We start from the raw sequence: 23,226 nt of genomic DNA, 5'->3' as shown, positions 1-23,226 counted from the left end.
TGTTTTTTTTGAATAAGCAGACATAAGGTAAATTCCACCGAGGGACCAGAGATGCTGTTATCTGATAAAATTACATCTGTGTACCAAGAACATTTAATCTTCCTGCTTGTTTTGGTCACAGACTGTCAGAGGCCTAGTCTTGATGTAGAATAAACCATTATATTCAAAGTGATAAGCTGAAAATTATGTTAATCGATGGAAGCCTAGCATGCTAGCTTGCTCGCTTATCTTTCTTGCTGTGCTGGGAATAGGTGCTTGGGTAAGCAGTTTTTGGGTAATATAAGCCATGGTCCCGCTGCTGAAGTTTGAGATTCTCCGAGAGGTGGCAACATCTCTCAGCAAGAAGAAGAACTTCTAGAGTCCAGCCATCGTCCCGGTCGGGGGAGGTGGAGAAGCTGCTACCGGCGCCCTGACAACCTACTACAAGTGTGCAGTCGTTGCCTCGCTTCGGGAGTTGGGACCAGTCCAGGCATTGATAAGTATAGTTGGGAAGGGCTTCCATATTGTAGTTTGAAATCAGCTTTTGAATTTGTAATAAACATTTGCATAAACTGAACTGCTCTCGGTGTGTGTATGTCTATTTTCTTTTGGTAGCTCAAACACTGTGACCAATCTAAAACGAACAAAGTGAGAGGTACAAGTTTACCCGAGACAGCATAGATTTAAGGAAAGTGGGAAGAGAGTTACAATGAACCGGGGAGGCACCTTCTTTCCACAGAGGGCAGTGGGTATATAGAACAAGCTGCCAGAGGAATGGTAGGGACAGGGACTAGATTTAGAAGAATATAGAAGAATGTAGGGAAACAGGGGTAGCTCAGATATGCAACTTGGTTGGCACGGATGAGTTGGACAAAGGGCCTGATGGTAGCCAGACCTGGATATGAAGCAGGCATTTTTATTTGGTTCGGAATGGAAAGTATGGAAGAGCCAGTCAGATTTCCATTCAGGGCATAGCGTTCTCGCATTCTCTGGCCACACATCCAATACCGAACTGCCACATGGTAGTGCTGGACATAAAATACCGTCATGGACCACCTCACTCCACAGTTCAAACTATGTCCTCAAGATGTTAGTCAGAGACTTAATTTCGAACAGAGAGAGATTAAAATAATGCATGGGTACATAACTTTGAATTATATTTATTTTGCTTGCTCTCTTTCTCTCTTTCAACTGGGGATAAAACACTGGGCTTCTTTGGAAGAGTTTTTCAATGAGTATTTCTTGTACTTCTCTCATATTGGGAGTGGAAAGAGATATAATGGTAGATAGTAGTCACACCTGCACCTGGAAATGAGGTACAAGTTGTTCCTTGGTCTTGAATGGAAAATAAAGAATCAATCAGAAGTTTCCATCCAAATTCTCTTGCCATAGACATCAGTCATTCATGGGGGAATCCCCTCAATCCTCCTGCCCTGCACTCCCCCCACCCCCCCCCCCCCGCATCTCCCTGCATACTATTTTCACTCTCACCCATCAAATTCCCCAATTCATCTACCACCAACCTACTCCAGGGTAATTTATAGTACATCTGGCAGAGGGGGGCGTCATTCACCACCCTCTGGGAAAAGCAGTTCCTCCTCATCTCCATCTTAAATCTACCACCCTGGATCTTGAGGCTACATCCCCTAGTTCTCGTCTCCCCCACCAATGGAAACAACTTACCTACCTCCATCTTATCTCTGCCTTTCATAATTTTATATGTTTCTATAACGGGCATCTCTAGGGTTGGAGTCATCCGGTATAGTAACTCATGGCGTCATCCCACCCCCCCCACCAACCCCACAATGGACTGAGCACAGAGGGAATAGCTGTGTGTTCCTTGTACATTCGGGGTACTGAACCGGGGAGGAGGCTCTCTCCGGAGCACAGTAGAAGGTTTAAAAAGTAAATGAGCATCAAATTTTAGCCTTGTAGATCTATTGATACAAGTAAGCTGGGCTTATGAAAAATGATTTTGTTGTTATAACTAACCACAGGGATATTTTTATTTAAAAAAATACATTTCTGCTGAAACACTGCACAAAAATTTTATAGACAGTCATTTTGGTGTGAGTCCCCCTTGATGGTGTGAGCCCCTCTTGATGGTGTCACCTGGTGCAGTCCGCACCCACCTAATGACGCCAGTATTCAGTAAGATCCCCTCTCATTCTTCCGTACTTTTCTCCTACCGACTGCATAAAAAATATTTATGTATCTTATGAGAGGTGAAAACAAAGCTTTTATTTTAATGTGCTGAGGTGCCCCGGTGGGGCCATAGGGTTCCACTGGGAATGGCTGCCCGAGAGTCCCAAAACCACAAGCAGTTCCTTGGAGGTTTCCTGTGGCTCAAGTCTGTCACACTCACCACTGAGGGAGTAGGAGGTCCGGAGCAGGACACGCATCTTCAGCAGCCGCTCCATTTCTCTGAAATCCGAAGGGACTCTCACATCACAGGCAGTCCATACTCCAGCAACAGGGAACACAAGCATTCTGGAGACCATGGCATTGGGGCACTGGAACATCCTGTGGGGTGTTGACCATGGCAACGGGGAGGATGATCATTGAGGACCATGGCAACAGGGCCTTGCGGGATGGAGGACCTGCTCTGTGCCCTCTATCCTGTCCCCACCAGCCTCCATCCAGGCGGCTCCAGTGTCCTAGGGTAAACTGTCCCACTGCAGGCTTCCTGCAGCAATAATATTAACATCTTTTGTTGACCTGGGCTCCTCCCCTTGCCAATCTACAGCCTTCCTGTTCTTTTCTTGTTCCTTGAAGGTCATCTCAGGCCCAAAATGTCAGTAATATATTTTTACTTCTTGTGGACGCTGCAAGACCAGCTGAGTTCCTCCAGCATCTCTGTGGAAGAAGGACTCAGGCCCGAAACGTCGGTGATATATCTTTACCTCCTGTGAACACTGCGAGACCGGCTGAGTTCCTCCAGCATCTCTGTGGAAGAAGGGCTCAGGCCTGAAACGTTGGTAATATATCTTTACCTCCTGTGGACGCTGCGAGACCAGCTGAGTTCCTCCGGCATCTCTGTGTTTTTTTACTAAAATCACATCATCTGCAAATTTTTGTGTTTCACAGCTTTCAAATACCTGCACTGTTGTAACACAGTGAGCAAGAATACACTAACAGCCAAAGAATCTGTTACACAGTAGTCTTTACCCACTTCACAGCTAAAACACCTGCCATTTTGCCTCGTTCCCCTGCCTTCACCTTCACCTCCCAAATATTAATCCACAATGCTGCAAACACTGCCAGTTTCTGAGATCGTGTTTCACCTTTTCGCTACCAACCTTCATCTGATTATTCCTGACAAGGTAGAACACTTTGCTTAGATTTATATCTGGAAGCATCATTGCAACGGTGAATGATAGCAAACTGGGCTATTTAATTCAGTTAATGTATAGAAAGTAAAATAGGAAAGTCTGCAGACACTGTGATTGAGATTTAAAAAAACACAAGGCTGAAGAAACAGCAGGTCAAACAGTGCCCTTTATGTAGCAAAGATAAAGATACATTACTAAGGCTTTGGGCTTGAGGCCTTCAAGGTATGATCAGGTGTTTGATATAGTGGAGTGTTCAGAATTGTGCCTCAACACAAGGTTGAGGATTAGCCCCAGAAGTGAAGTGGGTCACAAATTCATATCCCCATATTTTTTCCTCAAATCTATTAAAAATCTTAAAAAACTTTCAATCTGATATTCAAAATTTTACAGTTGACTACATCAATTGCCATATATAGAAGTGTTCCATATTTCCAACATTATTTGTATGTCAAGGTATTACCTGACCACTTCTGGAACATCTCCGTTAATTTTCGTTCAATGTTCTTTGATCCTGGATGTTCCCAACTCTTGGAAATGATATCAATTTCTAACTTACAAGGTATGTTAACACAAAGCAGTAATACTCTTTGAATATGTAATAAAAAATAAATGCAAAAAATATTTAATCTCACTCCACAAAAACTTAAATATGTTCAAACATTAGGCCCTTTCAAACTGCTGTGTAAAATGGGGTTAATTTGCCCGGTTAACGACTCAGTTATGCGGCAGTTTGAAAGGATTCATCCGGGTCCCTGACCTACCTCAGAGGTAGTCAGGGAACCCAGTAAAACTTACCGAGGTGGTATCCACAGGCTGACCTGCTTATTCCGGTGACGTCAGAGCTTGCGTGAGTGCATCACCAGGACAAACAGCATCCGATCATCCGGCAGTACTTCTGGTGTTTGCAGGATGCGTCATTTTGTGGGCGGGATCCCCCTTAAATCACCGGGTTGGCGATTTAATTGGCCCATCCCCCTGCAATTTGAAAGGTGCTTCCAGCACCTTTGCTGCAATGATCACACCCAGGTCCCAGGAGGGTGACCCAGGTGCTACAGTTTAAAAGGGGCTAATGAAATTTGTGGTTTCAAACTGTTTCTACTGAAAGGAAATATCAAAACATACAGAGTTTGTAGGTTATTTGCGTGTAATTGGACAGCACAGGCTCGTGGGATGGAAGGACCTGTTACTGTGCTGTATGTCTAAATTTTAAAAATTTAATCTCTGATGTTTAACAAATTTTCAAAAACTGTACTAGATTCAGCAGGAATTTTTTAAAATCATCCTTTCATATGGCACAGTTGGCATAGCAGATAGCTCAACACCTTTACAGCGCCAGCAATTGGAACGGGAGTTCGAATTCCGTGCTGTCTTTAAGGAGTTTGTACATTCTCCCGTGGGTTTTCCCCGGGGGCTCCAATCGGTTAATGGGGTGAAAATTGGGCAGCATGGACTCAAGCTGAAATGGCCTGCTGTATGTCTAAATTTAAATTTAGACCCTGATGGAGGAAAATCAAAGCAGTGTTGAATATAAAAAGAATGTGTACCTGCCAATCAGTGTGCAGCGTGGACATGTGCTGAACAGGGTGCCTGTCGAGTAGGACTGAGGTTCTGGAAAAGAGGTACGATCTTATTGAGACAGGCATGATTCCGTGAGGGGCTGAGAAGTGGAAGTTAGGAGGCTTCTGCTCTAATTGGCAGAACTGCAACAGGATAGTCACAGGACACAAAACCACTTTAGGACTAAGCTGAGGGGAGCTTTCTTCACTAGAGGACTACAGCCATTGAGAATTTGACACCACAGAAGATTATGGACACTCATCACTTATAATGTTCAAGGGGTGGTTGCTTTTGAGTCACGGGACATGGGGTCCAAGCTGGAATATTAACATGAGGTGGGCATATGTGAAAACACGATGCTGGAGAAACTCAGCAGGCCAACAGTGTTCTTTATACAGCAAAGATAAAGATACATAACCAATGTTTTGAGCTTGAGCCCTACATCAAGGGGTGATGTAGACAGGCGCCCGAACAAAATGACTGGGGGAGGAGCACACTCCCACAGGCAGGAGGTAAAAGGTGGATCCTAGAAAACAGGAAAAGGGAGGATGGCTCTGTGAATGGAGAGGGAATGGAGGGGTGGGGTGGGGTTGGAGAGCTGGAATCCTTGTAATGCTTTTTCAGTTTTGAATCCCTCTCCACTGAAGCAACCTGGTTCACCACGTAGACACGTAGAGACGATGATTTCTGGTTTCCCAGCATCAGGCCTATGCTGTCTGCTCTCCCCTATCATCACCCATCGACACGAAACCCACCTTTCCTCTCCCATCCTCATCAAACCTTCCTGTCACCCATCCCCTGACTTTCCCACCACTCACCGTCACACTTGGGGCGATTTTTTGCAGTTGATCATCTCCCAAACAAGAGTTAAAACATCCTACGACACAATCCAATAACTGCTCAGTTCGGGGTGATTGACCCAGACGTAGGGAGTTTTTCTGTGCCTGTGCAACGGGTTGTGGCTACAAGAGCCATCCTATTCAAACGAAAAGACTCTAGACCAAGATCTCCAAAGTGGTTGATAGCGACCCCTGGGGGTGGGGGTTGATGGGACTATCCAAGGGGTCGATAAATGCCATGGAGTCCATAATGTCAGGTGGGGGGGGAGGTCAATTGAACTTTTGTGGTGGAAAGCAGGGGCAGATCAATGGAAAATGGCGCTTTTGGCAGAGGTGGGCAACCTCTTGCGAGAGTTGGGCCTTGGTGGCCACCATGTTGTATTTGGCTTCGGCCTTCGAATAAGTTGAGGGAGGACGAACTGAATGTAGATGTATGTGTTGTTTGTACTTCTGGTTGCGCCTCCACTCCCCAACACTGCCACCCCACCCCGTCCAGCACTGCTACCACCCACCCCCCCAACCCCCATCCAGCGGCGAGATTCCATGCCTGGGTGGTCAATGAGGGATCAAGTATTCCATGAAGGGGGACAGTGGTCTAAAAAGTTTGAGGACCCCTGCTCTAGACGTCCAACAGTGGTTCTCTCATATTATGTCCTGTTTAAGTTCAGAAAAAAATTAGATATAATATATTTGATCCTTTGGTGAAATTTGAAGATACACAGCGACCTTTGATGTCTTATTTTCATTTGATGTAAATGTTTTAATGTGATTAGATGTACTCACTCTTCCAGATGAGATAATTTTACCTTTGTTTTTTGATTCACAATAGGAGCCAAAAACTACAAAATATATGGATCAGCTGCTCAGATGTTTTTTGTGAGTTGTTTTTTTTTAAATGAGAGTAGGTGGGAGCGTGGAGTTTATATAATGCTTTAGATTTTTTTTTCATTTTCACTCACTGCAGTAGGGAGGAATCGAGTTTATTCTGTTTGAAGTTTTATATTAACATATATAATTTTCAGTTTCGTTCCCTTTTCTTCATTGTATTTCTTATAAAAACCAATAAAAAAGATTGAAAGAGTTAAACCATCAGCTGTATCAGAGCCATTACATGACCACACAGTTACACGCAGGATGGTGCAACGCCAGTTACTTTATTTATTTATTCTAAAAACAGTTTGCTAACGGATCTGTGATCATCAATTACTTGCTTTACCCGGTTGGATGCAGTTGGGGCCTGTCAGTGCCTGGAATCTGTTGAAGCAAAGTGTTTTCCCAGCACTCCCACGGAAGGAGAAATAAGCTTGATTCAGAAGTCTTCGCTCAAGAACCCGAGTCCTGAGTCGTTCTGAGCTCCCACTCCCACCAACCAGCACTCCCTCCCCCACCCAATGGGACGCCCTTGTTCCACAGCCAGAGGATCATCATTGGGCTTTCCTGAGAGGGCAGGCCAGGATGTCGACGGGACTATTCCTGGGAGTCGGCCGGTCACATCCTAGTCCCGGGAGCTCGGAAGCATTGGAATGTGGGACCAGATGGTATATCTCTTTCCAAAGCAGGAGCTGCTGATATCACACACCCGAAGGATCAGAAGGCCTGGTTCATGATGCAACGTGTTCGCGGCTGATCAAGGACATCTACATCGTTTCTTCATTGGCCAGAAAGCCAACTCCAATCCATTGACTGAGAAAGGAATTTAGAAGAATGAGAGGGAATTTAATAGAAATGTATAAAATTATGAAAGGCACAGATAAGATAGAGGTAGGTAAGTTCCAATTGGTGGGAGAGACCAGAACTAGAGGATATAACTCTAGTTCAGGGGAGTAGATTTAGGACAGAGATGAGGAGGAACTGCTTTTCCCAGAGGGCGGTGTATCTGTGGAATTCGCTGCCCATTAAAGCAGTGGAGGCGACCTCAGTACATGTATTTATGACAAGGTTGAACAAATTTTTACATAGTCGGGGAATTAAAGGACATGGGGAAAAGGCAGGTAGGTGGAGATGAGCTGATCATCAGATCAGCCGTGATCTCACTGTCAAATCAAGTTTATTTCATCTGATTACACAAGTACAACCTGATGAAACCGCATTCTCCAGTCCTCAGTACAAAACATGCAGACACACAACCAGACTTAGCACACATACAGACAAGTTTTCATATAAATAAATATTGCTTTGTGCATTTGAGAGTTTCGGAAGGTTTGTGTGAGCAGTTCCTTGATTGAATTCCATTGAACAGGCTCAATGGGCCGGATGGCCTATTCCTGCTCCCATTTCTTATGTTCTTAGAGTGAGGAAAGCAGATCCTTTCCTTCATTACATTCTGCAGTGAACCTTGAGCTCGAGTGTGGGGAATGGGATGGCCTTCAGTTGAGGTGCCTTGCGTTGAAATCAAACATTCGAAGCCCAAATGTTGAACAAGTAACGATCTTCCTGCACTCAGCCAGTGCCAAGTCAGGGGAGGCCGTGTACAGAGTAAAATTTTCCCCACTGTCCTGCCACTCACTGGGGCACGTTTAGACAGGTTGCAGACAGAGAACAGTTCTCTCAAAGCAGAATGAAATTTAACAAGATAAATTTAACAAAGTAAATAAAAACGAGGTTCTGCCAGGCCATTCTCACCTGCAAGGAATTCTCTCGGTCCTGAATTGCCTCTTGCATGACATTTAGGAGCTGACTGCGGTAGCTCTGACTCTCCTCAATCATCACCACCGACTCCTCGCTGAAGGGAGAAGAACACACTTTACACAACCTGTCAATCCAAATCTTACCCCACCCCTCTCTCCCTTCACCAATGGGCTTCCCAATGCAGCACTCACTGTTCCATTGTGGAGGATGGAATAGGAAGTCCTAGTAATCACAACAGCCTTCCATCTGGGGTATGGATGAAAGCAAATATCAAAGTGTGATAGGTTCCTGGAGAGAGGCAACTCTCTCTCATTTGAGTAACCAGTAATTCCTTAGATTACAAAGGTGATGAAATGCAGGAATGAAAGTTTGGATTTATTGTCAGAGACCATACGTGACAACACCATCTACAGATTTGCAGATGATACCAGGGTAGTGGGTTCTATAAATAAAGATAATGAATCAGCATACAGGAGGGAGATTGAAAACTTGGCTGAATGGTGCACCAACACCAGCAAAACGTGTGCTGGGTGGTGTGGGTCCTTGCTGCTCTCCGACGGTAGCGTTCCCTGTCGATGTTCTCAATGGTGGGGAGGGTTTTCCCTGTGATGTCCTGAGCTGGGCCCTCTACCTTTTGGAGGGTGTTTTGCTTGGTGGCATTGGCCAAGTTCAAGTTTATTTATCGTTCGATTGCACAAGTACGACCCGATGAAACCGTGTTCTCCAGTCCTCAGAGCAAAACACGCAAACACACAACCAAACATAACACACTCAATGTCACCAAAACTAAGGAGCTGATTGTGGACTTCAGGAAGGGAAAACCAGAGGTGTACGATCCAGAGATCATTGGGGGATCAGAGGTGGAGAGGGTGAGGAAGTTTATCTTGGGAGTCACTATCTCAGAGGATATTTCCTGGACCCAACACACCAATTACATCTTGAATAAACCTTGTTTGTGCCTCTATTTCCTCAGGAGTTTGCAGAGGTTTGGTATAAAATCAGAAACCCTGGCAAATTTCTACAGAAGTGTGGTGGAAAGTGTGCTGACTGATTGCATCATGGAGACACCAATGCCCCTGAGCACAAAGCCCTGCAAAATGTAGTAGACACAGCCCAGGACATCACAGGCAAACCCCCCCCACTATTCAGCACATCTACAGGGAACGCTGCTGTCGGAGGGCAGCAGCAATTCTAGGATCCACACCACCCAGCACATGCTCTGTTCTCGTTGCTGCCATCAGGAATGAGATGTAGGTGCCACAAGACTCGCCCCACCAAGTTCAGGAACAGCTGCTCCCTCTCCACCGTCAGACTCCTCAATTACAAACTCAATCAGGGACATATTTATGGACTCTTGTGCACTTTATTGATTTTCTTTTTTGTTCTCTCTGTATTGCACAGTCAGTTTGTTTACATTTCTTTATTTGTTTACACGTTTTACGTTGTGCACAGTTTATTTTTAAACTGTGATGTTTATATTTATATGTGATGTATGTGATGTCATGTATGTACTCTGACAATAAATCTGCAATATGATCTGAACCTTGAGATTCATTTTCTACAGGTAGGCAAAATTTCTGCTTATCGGTAGTACGGAAAACTATACTCAAGATGCGTATAAAAAGAGAGAAGTGCAAACAAATGGACTGAATATTCAATAATAAATAATGAGCGAAGTAAGAGTCCTTAAACGAGTCCCTGATTGAGTTTGTTGTTGAGGAGTCTGATGGTGGAGGGGGAGTAGCTGTTCCTGAAGCTGGTGGTACGAGTCTTGTGGCACCGATACCTCTTTCCTGATGGCAGCAGTGAGAGCAAAACGTGTGCTGGGTGGTGTGGGTCCTTGCTGCTCTCCGACGGTAGCGTTCCCTGTCGATGTTCTCAATGGTGGGGAGGGTTTTCCCTGTGATGTCCTGAGCTGGGCCCTCTACCTTTTGGAGGGCGTTTTGCTTGGTGGCATTGGCCAAGTTCAAGTTTATTTATCGTTCGATTGCACAAGTACGACCCGATGAAACCGTGTTCTCCAGTCCTCGGAGCAAAACACGCAAACACACAACCAAACATAACACACATACAGACAAGCGAATGAAGGCCAAATGGACACAGGACAATTAGACATATGTAAAAATAAATAAATATTGTTTAGTAAATGGTAGAGTCTTGGTGGGTTTCGAGCGAGCAGCTCAATCAGTTGCTCAGCATTCTCACTGCCTGTGGGAAGAAGCTGTTTCTCTGCCTGGCTCTGATACTCTGTATCCCTTTCCTGAGGGGCACAGCTGAAAGATGCTGTCCGCGGAGTGGAAGAGGGTCCTCAGTCAGACAACAATTCCAGCAGATTACGTCGATGGGGGGGGAGGGAGACTCCAGTGATCCTCTCTTCTGCTCTTATGGTCCAGTGGATTGACCTCTGATCCACTGTGATGCAGCCAGCCAGGACGCTCTGGATAGAGCTCCTGTAGGAGGTTGACATAATGTTGGCCAGTGGCCTGGCCCACTTCAGTCTTCTCAGGAAGTGCAGTTGCTGTTGCTCCTTCCTGACAAGTGAGATGTTGTGTGTCCAGGATAGGTCACTTCTGAAGTGGACTTCAAGGAACTTGGTGCTCTCCACTCTCTACTACAGAGTTGTTGATGTGTAGTGGAGGGTACTTGTTCCTGGTCCTCCTGAGTCCACGATCATCTCCTTCATCTTGTCAATGTCGAGATTCAGGTTGTTGCTCTCCCACCATTTCACGAGATTATTCCCCTCTTCTCTGTAGTGCGACTCATCATTATTGCTGACAAGGCCGACGATGGTCGTGTCATCTGCAAACTTGATGACTCTGTGGGAGCTGGATCTGGTGATGTAGTCATGGGTCAGTAGCGTGAAGAGGAGTGGGCTGAGTGCACAGCTCGATGTTCTGCTACCAACCTGGACAGACTGTGGTCGTTCCGTTAGGAAGTCCAGAGTCCAGTTACAGAGAGTCTTAATGAGTAGTCTCTGGGGAAAGGTCGTATTAAACGCCAAGCTGAAATCAGTGAACCTGACATATGAGGCACTGTCCATCAGGTGGGTCGAGATAGAATAGAAAGACAAAGCTATACCATCATCAGTGGAATGGTTTCTTCTGCATGGAAATTGACATGGGCCCAGATTTCTGCGAGGTGTGCTTAGATGCGTTCCATCATCTAACGCTCGAAGCATTTCATAATGGTTGAGGTCAGTGTCACAGGGCGGTTGTCACCGAGGCCCATTAGTGTCACCTTCTTTGGTACCAGGATGATGGTGGCTGTCTTGAAACCTATGGGGATGATGGACTGCTACAGTGATGTGTTGAAGATATCAATATGGACCTCCATCAGGTGGTCTGTGCAGTCATTCAGTATCCGTCCAGGCATCTTGTCTGGTCCCGCTGCTTTGTGTGGGTTCTCCTTGAATAGAGTTCTCCTCACCTCAGCCGCGGCTATGCAGGGGACCTGTTTATCGGAGCTTTCTTTGGCATCAGCCTGTTCTTCTAGTCTAACCATGCTTAGATCTTCAGTCAGTCCAGAAGGGAGGCATTATTGTCTTTAACTCTTGTTGACTTGTGATCTGTTAGTCTAGATCCCTTTCCACACGCCCCTTGTGTCACTGGTGTCGCACAGCTGTCTGTGGATCCTCTGTGCATACCCCTGCTTTGCCTTCCACATTGCACGGGTGAGTTCAGACCTGGCTGATCTTAGTGCCACCCTACACCCTGTTCTGAAGGCAGCATCACCTGCTCTGAGCAGAGCCTGAACCATTTGATCTCAGTAACATCCTCAATGCATTTGCTGATGTTCCCCAGTCAGTGAGCTCCTGTACTCCTCAATGTTTACATGACTGTTGTAGGTGGCAGCCTCCCTGAAACAGCTCCAGTCAAAGCACTCCTGTAGCACCCACCTCCCCTGCCCCACCCACATTCTGATTTCCCTGTGCACTGGTGAGACAATGCACTGGGGAATGGAATAGTTCAGTCTTTATATTGCAAGATGCCTTCCACACAATGTGGTACCACCTGTATCAAAAGTATTGCAAATTCAACAGGCAAAAGAGACTTCAAGCTCCTGAACAGTTTCAATCCATTTGATTCAGTTGCCAGAGGAATTATAGATGGTTCAGGATTTAAAAAGAATCTTAGGTTTAAGAATAATGTAACGGCCACAAAATGGGAGAGCAGAAAGAATTGAAAAAAAGAAGCAAAGATTTAAAATCATGAGACATTTGAACCACCAGCTGTGAGCATATTGTTGCTGTCAGCAACCAGAATAGAGTAAACCCCCTGGTATCTGAGGGACTGATAGATGCCCGATAAGTGAATTTTCCCTGCTGACCAGGTCGGTCCCTTTCAAGCTTCCGCATGAGTGGGGCACGAACCAGGTAAATTGCACGGTTAACCCCATTTTACACAGCAGCATAAATGGCCTACTGACTCCTCCATAAAGTCATCCTAAAAAGCCAATGGACAATTTGCTCCAGTTTTCCAAACAGAGAGCAGGAGATAGGCAGGCACTTGTCAAGTTTGGCAACTCAGAACGAATGGAGGTGAGAGAGAGATAACAGAGTGTCAGAAGAGTAAACCAATTACGTGTTAGAAAGTCGCTTGATTAGTAGAAACAGAACTCGGAGATAAGAGCTGGATAACAAATGGCTCGGCAGCAAGGTGTAGTGTGGATTGTGAAGGGTCATTTGACCTCTCTGTCTGGATCCTGGTGGGAATGCGGATTGTGGAAGGTCACTTGACCTCTCCATCTGGCACCTTGTCGGAAGTCGCATTGCCTGCCAATCAAGGTTGGACTCCACCCACTCATTAGTGCGCACCTGATTCTTTCTTCTTTGGCTTGGCTTCGCTGACGAAGATTTATGAAGGGGTAATGTCCACGTCAGCTGCAGGCTCGTTAGTGGCTGACAAGTCCAATGCGGGACAGGCAGACACGGTTGCAGCGGTTGCAAGAGAAAATTGGTTGGTTGGGGTTGGGTGTTGGGTTTTTTCTCCTTTGTCTTTTGACAGTGAGGTGGGCTCTGCGGTCTTCTTCAAAGGAGGTTGCTGCCCGCCGAACTGTGAGGCGCCAAGATGCACGGTTTGAGGCGATATCAGCCCACTGGCGATGGTCAATGTGGCAGGCACCAAGAGCTTTCTTTAGGCAGTCCTTGTACCTCTTCTTTGGTGCACCTCTGTCTCGGTGGCCAGTGGAGAGCTCGCCATATAACACGATCTTGGGAAGGCAATGGTCCTCCATTCTGGAGACGTGACCTACCCAGCGCAGTTTGATCTTCAGCAGCGTGGATTCGATGCTGTTGGCCTCTGATTACTGGCCCCTTTAATTACCTAGTGATTATCATGGCCAGTCCCTCCAACTTGCTGCACTGTAAAATCTACCACGTGGAATGACTTCCTCTCCTTTGCTCTCCGGCCCTGAGACGAACCCTGCTCCAGGTCACAAACTGAGGACAAAGCTGGAAGAGTCGTTGGTGAGGTGTGCACTACGTAGGGATCGGGGCTGCTTGATAGCATTGGAGGCGTACCCACGTTAGGGAACGACAGGTAGCGTATAGTAATCCTTGGTTGTTATAAGTCTGTACACATTTGCTGATATCGGTAATGTTAAGTCTGATGTGACTGGGTTGTACTGTGTTGATATACGAGTGTAAGCAGTTGCCAGTACAGGTCAAACTTCTTTAATCCGGCAACATTGGGACCTGGCCATTGCCGGACCACGGAAAATGCCGGAAAATAGAAAATGCTCAGAAAATAGCTTTCAAAGGTGAGGTAGATGCCTTGATCAGACCCATTATCTGAGCTAAAAGGATTAAATATACCACAAATCAAATCCCAGTTAGTGCAACGGTCTTTACAACGCCAAACTATCGGGACCGGGGTTTGAATCCCACACTGTCTATAGGGAGTTTGAACCAATGGAGGGAGATTCAAAACGTGCCAGACCACAGAAGCTGCCGGACCACAGAAAGCCAGGTAATAGAGGTTCAATCTGTATCGGTTGTGTTAAGTTTGGTGTGAATGATTATATTGCGTTGTGTGGTTGAGAGTACTAGTGTGTGTTATCTCTGCTGTGATCCCCCTTTCATGTGTTTTCATAAAGATCCTTCCTATGTCTGGACTCGCTGCTCTTTGAACCCACTTTCCCCTTCCCACACAGCAGCAGGTCAGCAGATCTCAACAAGGTCCAGCAGTGGTTTCCTTGGATGGTAGAGAGAATGAGGGACATCAGTTGCACATAGACATTGGAAATGCATGGACTATTCTTGGAATTCAGAAGGCTAGGAGGTTCTTTAGATGAAGAGAGGTTTTGGCCGAGATGGAGAAGCTATCCTTCCTACCGGTGTTCCAGCAAGTGACAGATTTACAAGCAAACGTATCAGAGTTGAGGGGCCTGGGACAATCCAAATGGAACGGTGGTATCAGTGAACAACTTCAATGGGCAGGTACTCAAAGTTGAAGAACACCAGGGTGGAGAGAGTATGCAATGCTCAGTGTAAAGGGTTGCTCAAGCGTGTCGGCTGAATGGCGTCAGCGTGGCAGTTGTCTCTATGTCCTACTGCAACATACCAATTCCTTGCCTTCTCCATGTTGGAGATGACACACGGAGGAGAGATGGACTGGCTGGGCACAGGCAGGCGGCTGGGACTGATGTTCTCGGGACTTCCGCTGACCGGGCCTCTGACTTTGCTCTAGAAGGGGCAGAAAGAGAGTTCAGGCTGAGCTGACACCATGTTTGGATCAGAATAGACATCATTGCAGAGCAGGTTGGGAACAGAGGGTCTTTCAATCTATTTATTTATTTTTTAAATTTACATTTAGACATACACGACGGTAACAGACCAATTTGCCCCTATGAGTTGGTGCCATCCAATCTACACCCTTGTGTAAACAGGTTCGGAACATTTTTGAAGGGTGGGAGGAAGCCGGACTCCTGGGGAAAACTCACGGAGACAACATGGGGAGAACGTACAAACTCAGGTCCAGTTCCAATCGCTGGCATTGTAAAGGTGTTGCACAAACTGCTACACCAACCATGCTGCCCAACCGTGTCTGGACCCAGCAGATACACTGCAACCGTCAACTAGCACTGCTCCCACTGCCATTCAAATACCATCGTCACTACAGCAGCTCTTCATGGAGGAAGTGGTGAACGCTTGGCCCCTCACAGTTACCATCCCACCCTTCTGCACTTTTATTGCAAAATTTTCTGGCTCATGCATTTGACCAGTTGCAAGTTAATGATTTAATCTGCTTCCATCAATTTTACCTTGTTCAAATAACCAGATCTTTTGAAACAGTAACAGGCATAGCTCAGGAGACAAATCCGTGATGAAGGCAGGGTAACCGTGGACACCACCAGAGAGTGAAGGGTGGGAATGCGATGGTGTGTCTAACACACACAATCCCCACGCTGACAGAGAGATGGGGGAGCAATTACACTCGGAGCCAGGACTCACATGCAGTGTAACTAGTGATGGGACACACACACACACACACACACACACACACACACACACACACACACACACACACAGAGTAATGGGGTGGGACAGACAGACACACACACAGAGTAATGGGGTGGGACAGACAGACAGACACACACACACACACACACATACACACACACACACAAAGTGTAAATGGGGGGGGTTGGTGGGGTCCTCACACATAGACTGTTACAGGGGAGGGACTCACACAGGCAATCTTCAGCAGGTGCCAGAGCTCCTTTTGCCGTTTCTCCTGCAGCTTCATCACCAGCTTTTCATCCTCGTTCATCAGCTGGAGGACCCTCTCAAGCTGGGGCAGCAGCTCGATCACCTTCTGCTTGCAGGCCAGCGTTTTACTGCAGGAGACAGCATAGAACGGGGTCAGGACCATGCACCTTGGTCACCCCCATCGCCCCTGCCTCCATCCCCCAGAGTCTATACCCCATTCACCACTGCCCCTCTCCCATTGCCCCTCCCCCACCTACACTGCACATTCTCCACACCCCACAGCCCATCCCCATCCTTGCCCACCCCCCGTCCCCACAGCCACCCACACAGTGTTGTCCCTCAGCAGGACCACAGTGACCCTCTGGCCCTCAAACCCACTCAGCTCCTCCTCAGCCCGATGTCTGACCTTGCTGCTCAGTGGCACTTGACTGAACCCTCCCCTTGATATGCACAGCTCCTCCCACCCCTGCTCTGAACGAACATGATGACCGAGGCTCATCTGAGGAGGAGAGTTCCAATCTCAACTCAATCATCCACAGCCCACACCTTCCGCTCCCGGTCCTGAATTCCTCATGGCCACTCCAAGCATTGATTAGGTTGATTCTGACTGTCCCATTCCCAGGGCAGAACTCAGGACAGACAGAGAGCCCTGTCGATCACGTGCTCCCAGGGACAGGTCAGCCCGGTTCTGACACAACCTTCAACCCATCAAACGTTCCTTTGGAAACTCCTGCGTCACTTTCCCAGGGATAGTCAGCACAAAGCAAGTCCATTGATAAACTTGGACCACTGGCATCACTAGGGGGGGTGCAGAACACACTGGGTGACACTATCAGAGGGGGTGACATCAAAATGACCGTCTATAAAGTTTTTTTGCATTGTTTCAGCAGAAATTTATTATTTCTAATAAAAATATCCCTGTCAATAGTTATAACAACAAAAGCATTTTCTGTAAGCCCAGCGGACATGTATCAATAGACCTACAAGGCTAAAACTCGATGCTCATTTACTTTTTCAACCTTCTACTGCACTCCGGTCAGAGCTGTCATTATGACCCAATTATAAAGACACTTCGAATCACGCGGTTTCGTCCGCACGTGCTACAAGCCCGCGCTGTTGTTTTCGTCGCTGCTGTGGTTTTTATAGTTGCGGCTTTTGTCAAATTTTCTAATGTTTTAGTTACAATATTGTGGTCATTAGTATTTATGATTCACATAACATTGGCACAAAAACATTTCTAAGGATTCTGTATGGTCTGGTATGGGAGGAGGTCCATAGGAGGGTGGAGTGTGACACCACTGACTTGGACGCACTGTGGGATCAGAGGCTGCACGACCACAGAAACCCTGGCAATACCTGAGGTGGGAGTAGATGTCTTTCACCTTTCTGTCGAAGCTCTGCAGAGTCTGTAGGAGGGTGCGCACCATCTCCTGGCTGTCTCCGCTCGTCCGCTGATCTACACACCAGACACGGCGTTAAACCCACCTTGGAAGAGGGGCTCACCCCGCCCGCCTCCCCTTCCTCCCCACAAAGTGACCCTCCCCTATACCCAGAGGAGGGGGAATGGAGGAGAGATTGGGGCAAAAAGAGGATAGCTGGAACTGTGGGGAAGAGAGACATATGAAGTAATATCTTGAAGAAAGCCATTGAGTGCTGAAAGGCCTGGACAGAATAGATGCAGCAAGGATGTTCCCCATGGTAGGGGAGTCTCCAACAAGAGGGCACAACTTCAGGATAAAAGGGCATCAAATTAAAATAGAGATGTGGAAAACTTTCTTTAGCCAGAGGGCGTTGAGTCTGTGGAACTTGTTGCCGCAGGCGTCTATGGAAGCAAAACCATTGGGTGTATTTAAGGCAGAGATTAACAGATATTTTAGGGCATCAAAGGTTACGGCGAGAAAGATGGGGAATGGGGCTGAGTAGGGAGATGGGTCAGCTCATGATTAGAATGGCAGAGCAGACTTGATGGGCCGATTGGCCTACTTCTACTCCTATATCTTATGAGGGGAGGAGCAGAACCCTCATGTACAGAGACATCTGCTCTGGGCTCGTCTGCCACTTGGGACATCAATCCGCCCCCTCCCTTCACTTACCTGTTGGACAAGTGCACCTTTTGGATGGAAAATCCGACTCCCATCGCCTGTCCCAGCTGCACTCAAGGCCCTGAGGGTGTTCCCACTGTGCCCGTGGCAAGGGTCCCAGGATGAGACCCAAAGGCATAACAACGATGTGCACTCTGAGTCCCCTGAACCTGCTGCCCCTGTCTGGGTGGGAGAGTCGCCTGGGCAGGTGACTGCTGATGGTGGAGGGGGGTTAGTGCTGAGGGAGGGGAGGAGGAGTGACTGGGGCTGAGAGAGGGGAGAGAGAGTGACTGGGGCTGAGGGAGGGGAGGGGAGTGGTTGCTTTGCCATGGATGATCTCGAGCTTCTGGTGGTTACAGCAGCCCCCATCCCAAAGGAGAGTTCCCTCACACTCCTGGCTTGGGCTGTGGTGAGGAGGGTCACATTGCAGGAGCCCCCACCCTACCAATGAAGTTGTGTTCATACCTCTCGGCCTCTCTCTGAGCTTGCGGTACAAATCCATGGCCACTTCCTCCCTGCAGACAAACCATCAACTAGGATCAGTAAACCAAGACCAAGATCTCGCAGCAAACTGATGTGATCCTGCTGTGGGGTGAAGCCGTATACGAGTGGCTGGTTGGTCGGGACACCCTGCCCTGTAACAGTCGGGGGAACACCACACAATTCTTCTCCCTGGCGTTCACTCACTGACTCTCCTCAGCCTCCTGCTCTTTGTGGGATCTCACTGTGTACTAACTCACTCAACCGGCCTCAGTGATCGACCATAACTGCATTTGAAAGCTTGTGTAAGTGCTTTGGATATTTTCCCCAATTGTGAAAGGTTTAATAAATGAAATTCAGTTATTCTGCATTGTAAAACTCCCCTTCCTCAAACACCACCTTCCTTGTGACATTAAGACACTCACAGGCATACACACACACACACACACACACACACACACACACACACACACACACACACACACACACACACACACACACACACACACACACTCACTCATTTTCAGACACCCAGACATGCATGTTCACAAACGCATATACACACACGCACACCCAGACATATAGACACGTGCACCACACTTATACAGATGTATACACATGTGCACACACACAAGTACACCCACAGACATGTACGCACACACACACACTCAAACACCCAGATGTACAAACACACACACGCAAGCACATACACCGACGGAAGTATACAAACACAGACGTAGCCATGGATACTGACACACTTCTCACACACATGGATCGCCCATGGCAACAGATCGCCCTCAGCAATGGATTGCCCATGGCAACGGATTGCTGGCAGCAGCGGCAACAGGGAGCTGAATTAACTAAGGCCACTCACAGAACTTCCAGAGCCTCTCCCTGTCGCCGTGCCGATGGGCTCCTCTGCAGGTCCACCAGATCAGTCTGTAGAGCCATGGACTGTTCGTCGAGACTGCTGACATCACTCATCTACTGGGGGTGGAGGAGGGGTGGGGGAGGGGTGGTGGTGGTGGTGGGGATGCGACAGAAGAGAGGAATAGAGTGTCAAACTGTGGACTGGCTCCATTACCCAATTACCCTGCCCTGTTAACCCCATTCTCCACGCCTTGTTACCCCATTACCCTTGGCCCTCCGTGCAGACACAAAACACTCACCCTTCCGCACCCTTCTGCCTTCATCTGCATCTCATTCCAGGCAGCGATCATCTTCTCAGATGCTGCAAGACACCACAATCCAGTCAGCACATGCAGGGATTGTTTAAAACTTACTTTTGTGCAGCCCAGAGTTGATGACGGTCTCTGATATCAAACCCCATGCAGGAACACAGCAGGACTGAGAACTAAATCCTTCATGAACACATAACCTTCCCCTTCTAAATCCTCACTGGGACACATTGAATGTTAAATTCGAGCTACACCACTGTAACAGGGCCTTCTGTTCCTCTAGTCCAGACTAATTACACATGTGATTAATGAACCAGCTAACCCACACTTCTTTGTAATGTGAGAGGAAGCAGGAGCCCCCACCTCCTGGAGGAAACAGAGAGAATGTACAAGTTCCTTACAGACAGTGCTGGATTCAAACCTGGCTCTGTAACAGCGTTGTGTTAACTGCTACATTAACTGTAGGGCTGAGGGTCATCCTGAGGAGGCCTTTGGATGCTGTGAGATCGGCTGAGTTTAATTTAGATGTAGAGCACGGTAACAGGCCCTTACAGCCCACAAGCCCAATTGACCCACAATCCCCGGTACATTTTAAATGTTGAGGGGAAACTGGAACGCTCGGGGAAAACCCACGCAAACACAGGGAGAACGTACAAACTCCTTACAGACAACGCGGGATTCAAATCCTAGTTGCTGGCGCTGTAACAACGTTACGCTGACCACACTACTATTTATCTTTGAGGTACAGCCTCAATGGTGGTCCAGTGACGCAGCTGGTCCAGTCCCTGCCCCACGGTCCCAGAGACCCCGGATTTGATCCAGACCTCCATGCTGTCTGTGTGGAGTTTGCATGCTCTCCTGGTTCCTACCACATTCCAGAGACATGCAGGGTGGGAGGTTAGGTGGTGGCTGTGATCAGTCCCCAATGAGGAAGAACCTGGGGTGGGGGGGGAGGGTGTTGATTGGAATGTAAAAAGAATAAAACAGGAGTGGGGTGGGGGGAAGGTGTGGATAATTAATCATTCTGTGGGCTAAGGGTGCTTCTGAGGAACAGTTCTATAGCCATGGTGAACCCTCACTGGTTAACACCAGACCACCAGCAACCCTGTGGGCATGATGCCAGCGGGCAGGGGACTACTGTAATGATAGCCTTCCTTCCACTGGCAGCCTTGCCTCTGTTACTGAGCATAGTTTGAATCACACCAATCTTATGGAGTTTTCTGAGGAAGTTATCAGGAGAATGGATGACGGAAAGACTGTGGATGTTGTCTCCATGAACTTTAGTAAGGGCTTTGACAACGTCCCACATGGAAGGTTATTTCAGAAGGTTCAGACACTAGGTATTCATGGAGAGGTTGTAAACTGGATACAAAATTGGCTGAATGGGAGAAGACAGTGTGGTAGTGGATGATTGCTTCTCAGACTAGAGGCCTGTGACTAGTGGTGTCCCTCAGGGATCAATGTTTGGACCATTGTTGTTTGTTGTCAATATCAATAATCTGGATGATAATGTGGGAAATTGGATCAACAAGTTTGCAGATGACACTGAGATTGGAGCCATTGTGGACAATGAGGAAGGTTTTCAAAGCTTGCAGAGGGATCTGGACCAGCTGGAAAAATGGGCCAGAAAATGGCAGATGGAATTTAATGCAGAGAAGTGTGAGGTGTTGCATTTTGGAAGGACAAACCAAGAAAGGATGTACACGGTGAATGGTTGGGCACTGAGGAGTGTGGAGGAACAAGGGAATCTGGGAACACAGATACAGAATTCCCTGAAAGTAGCGTCACAGATAGACAGGGTTGTGAAGAAAGCTTTGGGGATCTTGGCCTTCATAAATCAAAGTGCTGAGTACAGGAGTTGGGATGTTATGGTGAGGTTGTATAAGACATTGGTGAGGCCAAATTTGGAGTACAGTGTACAGTTCTGGTCGCCAAACTACAGGTAGGATATCAGTAAGACTGAAACAGTGCAGAGATTTACTAGGATGTTGCCAGGTCTTCAGGAGTTGAGTTACAGGGAACGGTTGAACAGGTTCGAACTTTATTCCTTGGAGTGTAGAGGAATGAGGGGAGATTTGACGGATGTTTACAAAATTATGAGGGGTAAAGACAGAGTCAATGCGAGTCGGCTCTTTCCACCTAGTTCAGGAGAGATAAATACAAGAGAACATGGCTTTAGGGTGAAAGGGGAAAGGTTTAGGGCACACATGTCAAACTCTGGCCCGCGGGCCAAATTTGGCCCGCGATATAATTATATTTGGCCCGCAAGATCATATCAAAAATGTATTAGAGGTGGCCCACTGGCCGCCGCGCCAGTATAGCATATGAACAGTAACCGCTGTGTCCCAGGGTGAGAGAGAAAGAGAAAAATCCTAGTCCTTGAAAAGTAGTGGTGGGTGGTTTTATAACCACGCTGTTGTGTCCCCCCCCGCCCACCCCCCCACTGCGGCCTGGCCAGTGTCAGGGGAAGCCAAGGCCGCTTCCCAGTGCCCAGAACCCCAGTGGCACAGCGTTTCTTGGAGCTGCAGATGGAGTTGGGACGCCAGAGGGAAGATTGGGGCTCCCCGCCAGGCGATGGGGGCGCCGGCCGCCCTGCGCCTTCCCACCGGACCAGCAGCGGGTGCCCAGAGTACACGTGGAGAGCGAGGCTGGTCGGGCAGGTAGGGTGGAACCCCCCGCCAATCTCGGGAGTGGCGTGGGCTGGATTGGGATTAGCCGCGCTCACTTGCTCCTCCACCGCTGACCGGGATCCCAGCGCGGTCCTGAGTGCGGAGACTGCCCTGGAAAGGTCCTGGGACACCGGCACGGAAAGAAAAGGGGGTCCGGGAGAAACTCAGCAGGTCAAGGGGGGTCCGGGAGAAACTCAGCAGGTCAAGGGGGAGGGGGTTCGGGAGAAACTCAGCAGGTCAAGGGGGGTCCGGGAGAAACTCAGCAGGTCAAGGGGGGTCCGGCAGAAACTCAGCAGGTCAAGGGGGGTCCGGGAGAAACTCAGCAGGTCAAGGGGGGTCCGGCAGAAACTCAGGGGGGGCCTGACCTCGCCAGGACCATTGCCCACTCCCCCTCCCTGCCGCAGGCCGACCCGCGACTCACGGTGACGGGGCCGCTGATCCGCCGAGATGCCGCCCTGCAGCGAGAGCCGATGCCCCCGCACAGTCGTTGTCCAACCCGATTGCCCGCAAACCCCGCCCTCCCGCACACAGGCCTGAGTAAGGATTATGAACTTTAATCTCAGGATAAAACGATCTTCCAATAGTTTCATGTCACAGTGATAAATATATTCCTGGTTAAAAATGGTCCTGCACCTGGATACAAGCTCATTAGGCATAAAACTTGAAAAGTGTGTAAATCAAAGGATATCTGTACCAATGGAAAAAGGGCATGGCAAATAACCCTGCTAGAGTTCATGCCCACAATCAGTCACCCATTTGATTGTTTCAGGAATCA

The 23,226-nt window shown here is 47.9% G+C and overlaps 1 protein-coding gene across 4 annotated transcripts in view; it reads right to left on the bottom strand.

The window, feature by feature from the left end:
* Positions 1–6,842: 6,842 nt before the first annotated feature.
* ikbkb (inhibitor of nuclear factor kappa B kinase subunit beta) overlaps positions 6,843–23,226 on the bottom strand; it is a 147,398-nt gene continuing 131,014 nt past the window's right edge. For all 4 annotated transcript variants that reach the window (XM_069917548.1, XM_069917549.1, XM_069917547.1 and 1 more), the window contains 8 exons: positions 19,774–19,835; positions 19,479–19,588; positions 18,590–18,639; positions 17,400–17,499; positions 16,024–16,171; positions 14,896–15,017; positions 8,330–8,429; positions 6,843–7,390 (listed from right to left, as the gene is read on the bottom strand). In XM_069917548.1, coding sequence (XP_069773649.1) covers positions 7,358–7,390; positions 8,330–8,429; positions 14,896–15,017; positions 16,024–16,171; positions 17,400–17,499; positions 18,590–18,639; positions 19,479–19,588; positions 19,774–19,835 — 725 coding nt within the window. In that variant the 3' untranslated portion in view covers positions 6,843–7,357. The remainder of the gene's footprint in view (positions 7,391–8,329; positions 8,430–14,895; positions 15,018–16,023; positions 16,172–17,399; positions 17,500–18,589; positions 18,640–19,478; positions 19,589–19,773; positions 19,836–23,226) is intronic.

The sequence above is a fragment of the Narcine bancroftii genome, chromosome 2 (genome assembly GCF_036971445.1).
Source record: "Narcine bancroftii isolate sNarBan1 chromosome 2, sNarBan1.hap1, whole genome shotgun sequence".
Lineage (NCBI taxonomy): Eukaryota > Metazoa > Chordata > Chondrichthyes > Torpediniformes > Narcinidae > Narcine > Narcine bancroftii.
The sequence above is the reverse complement of the archived record's forward strand: the minus strand, read 5'-3'. Positions and strand labels throughout refer to the sequence as shown.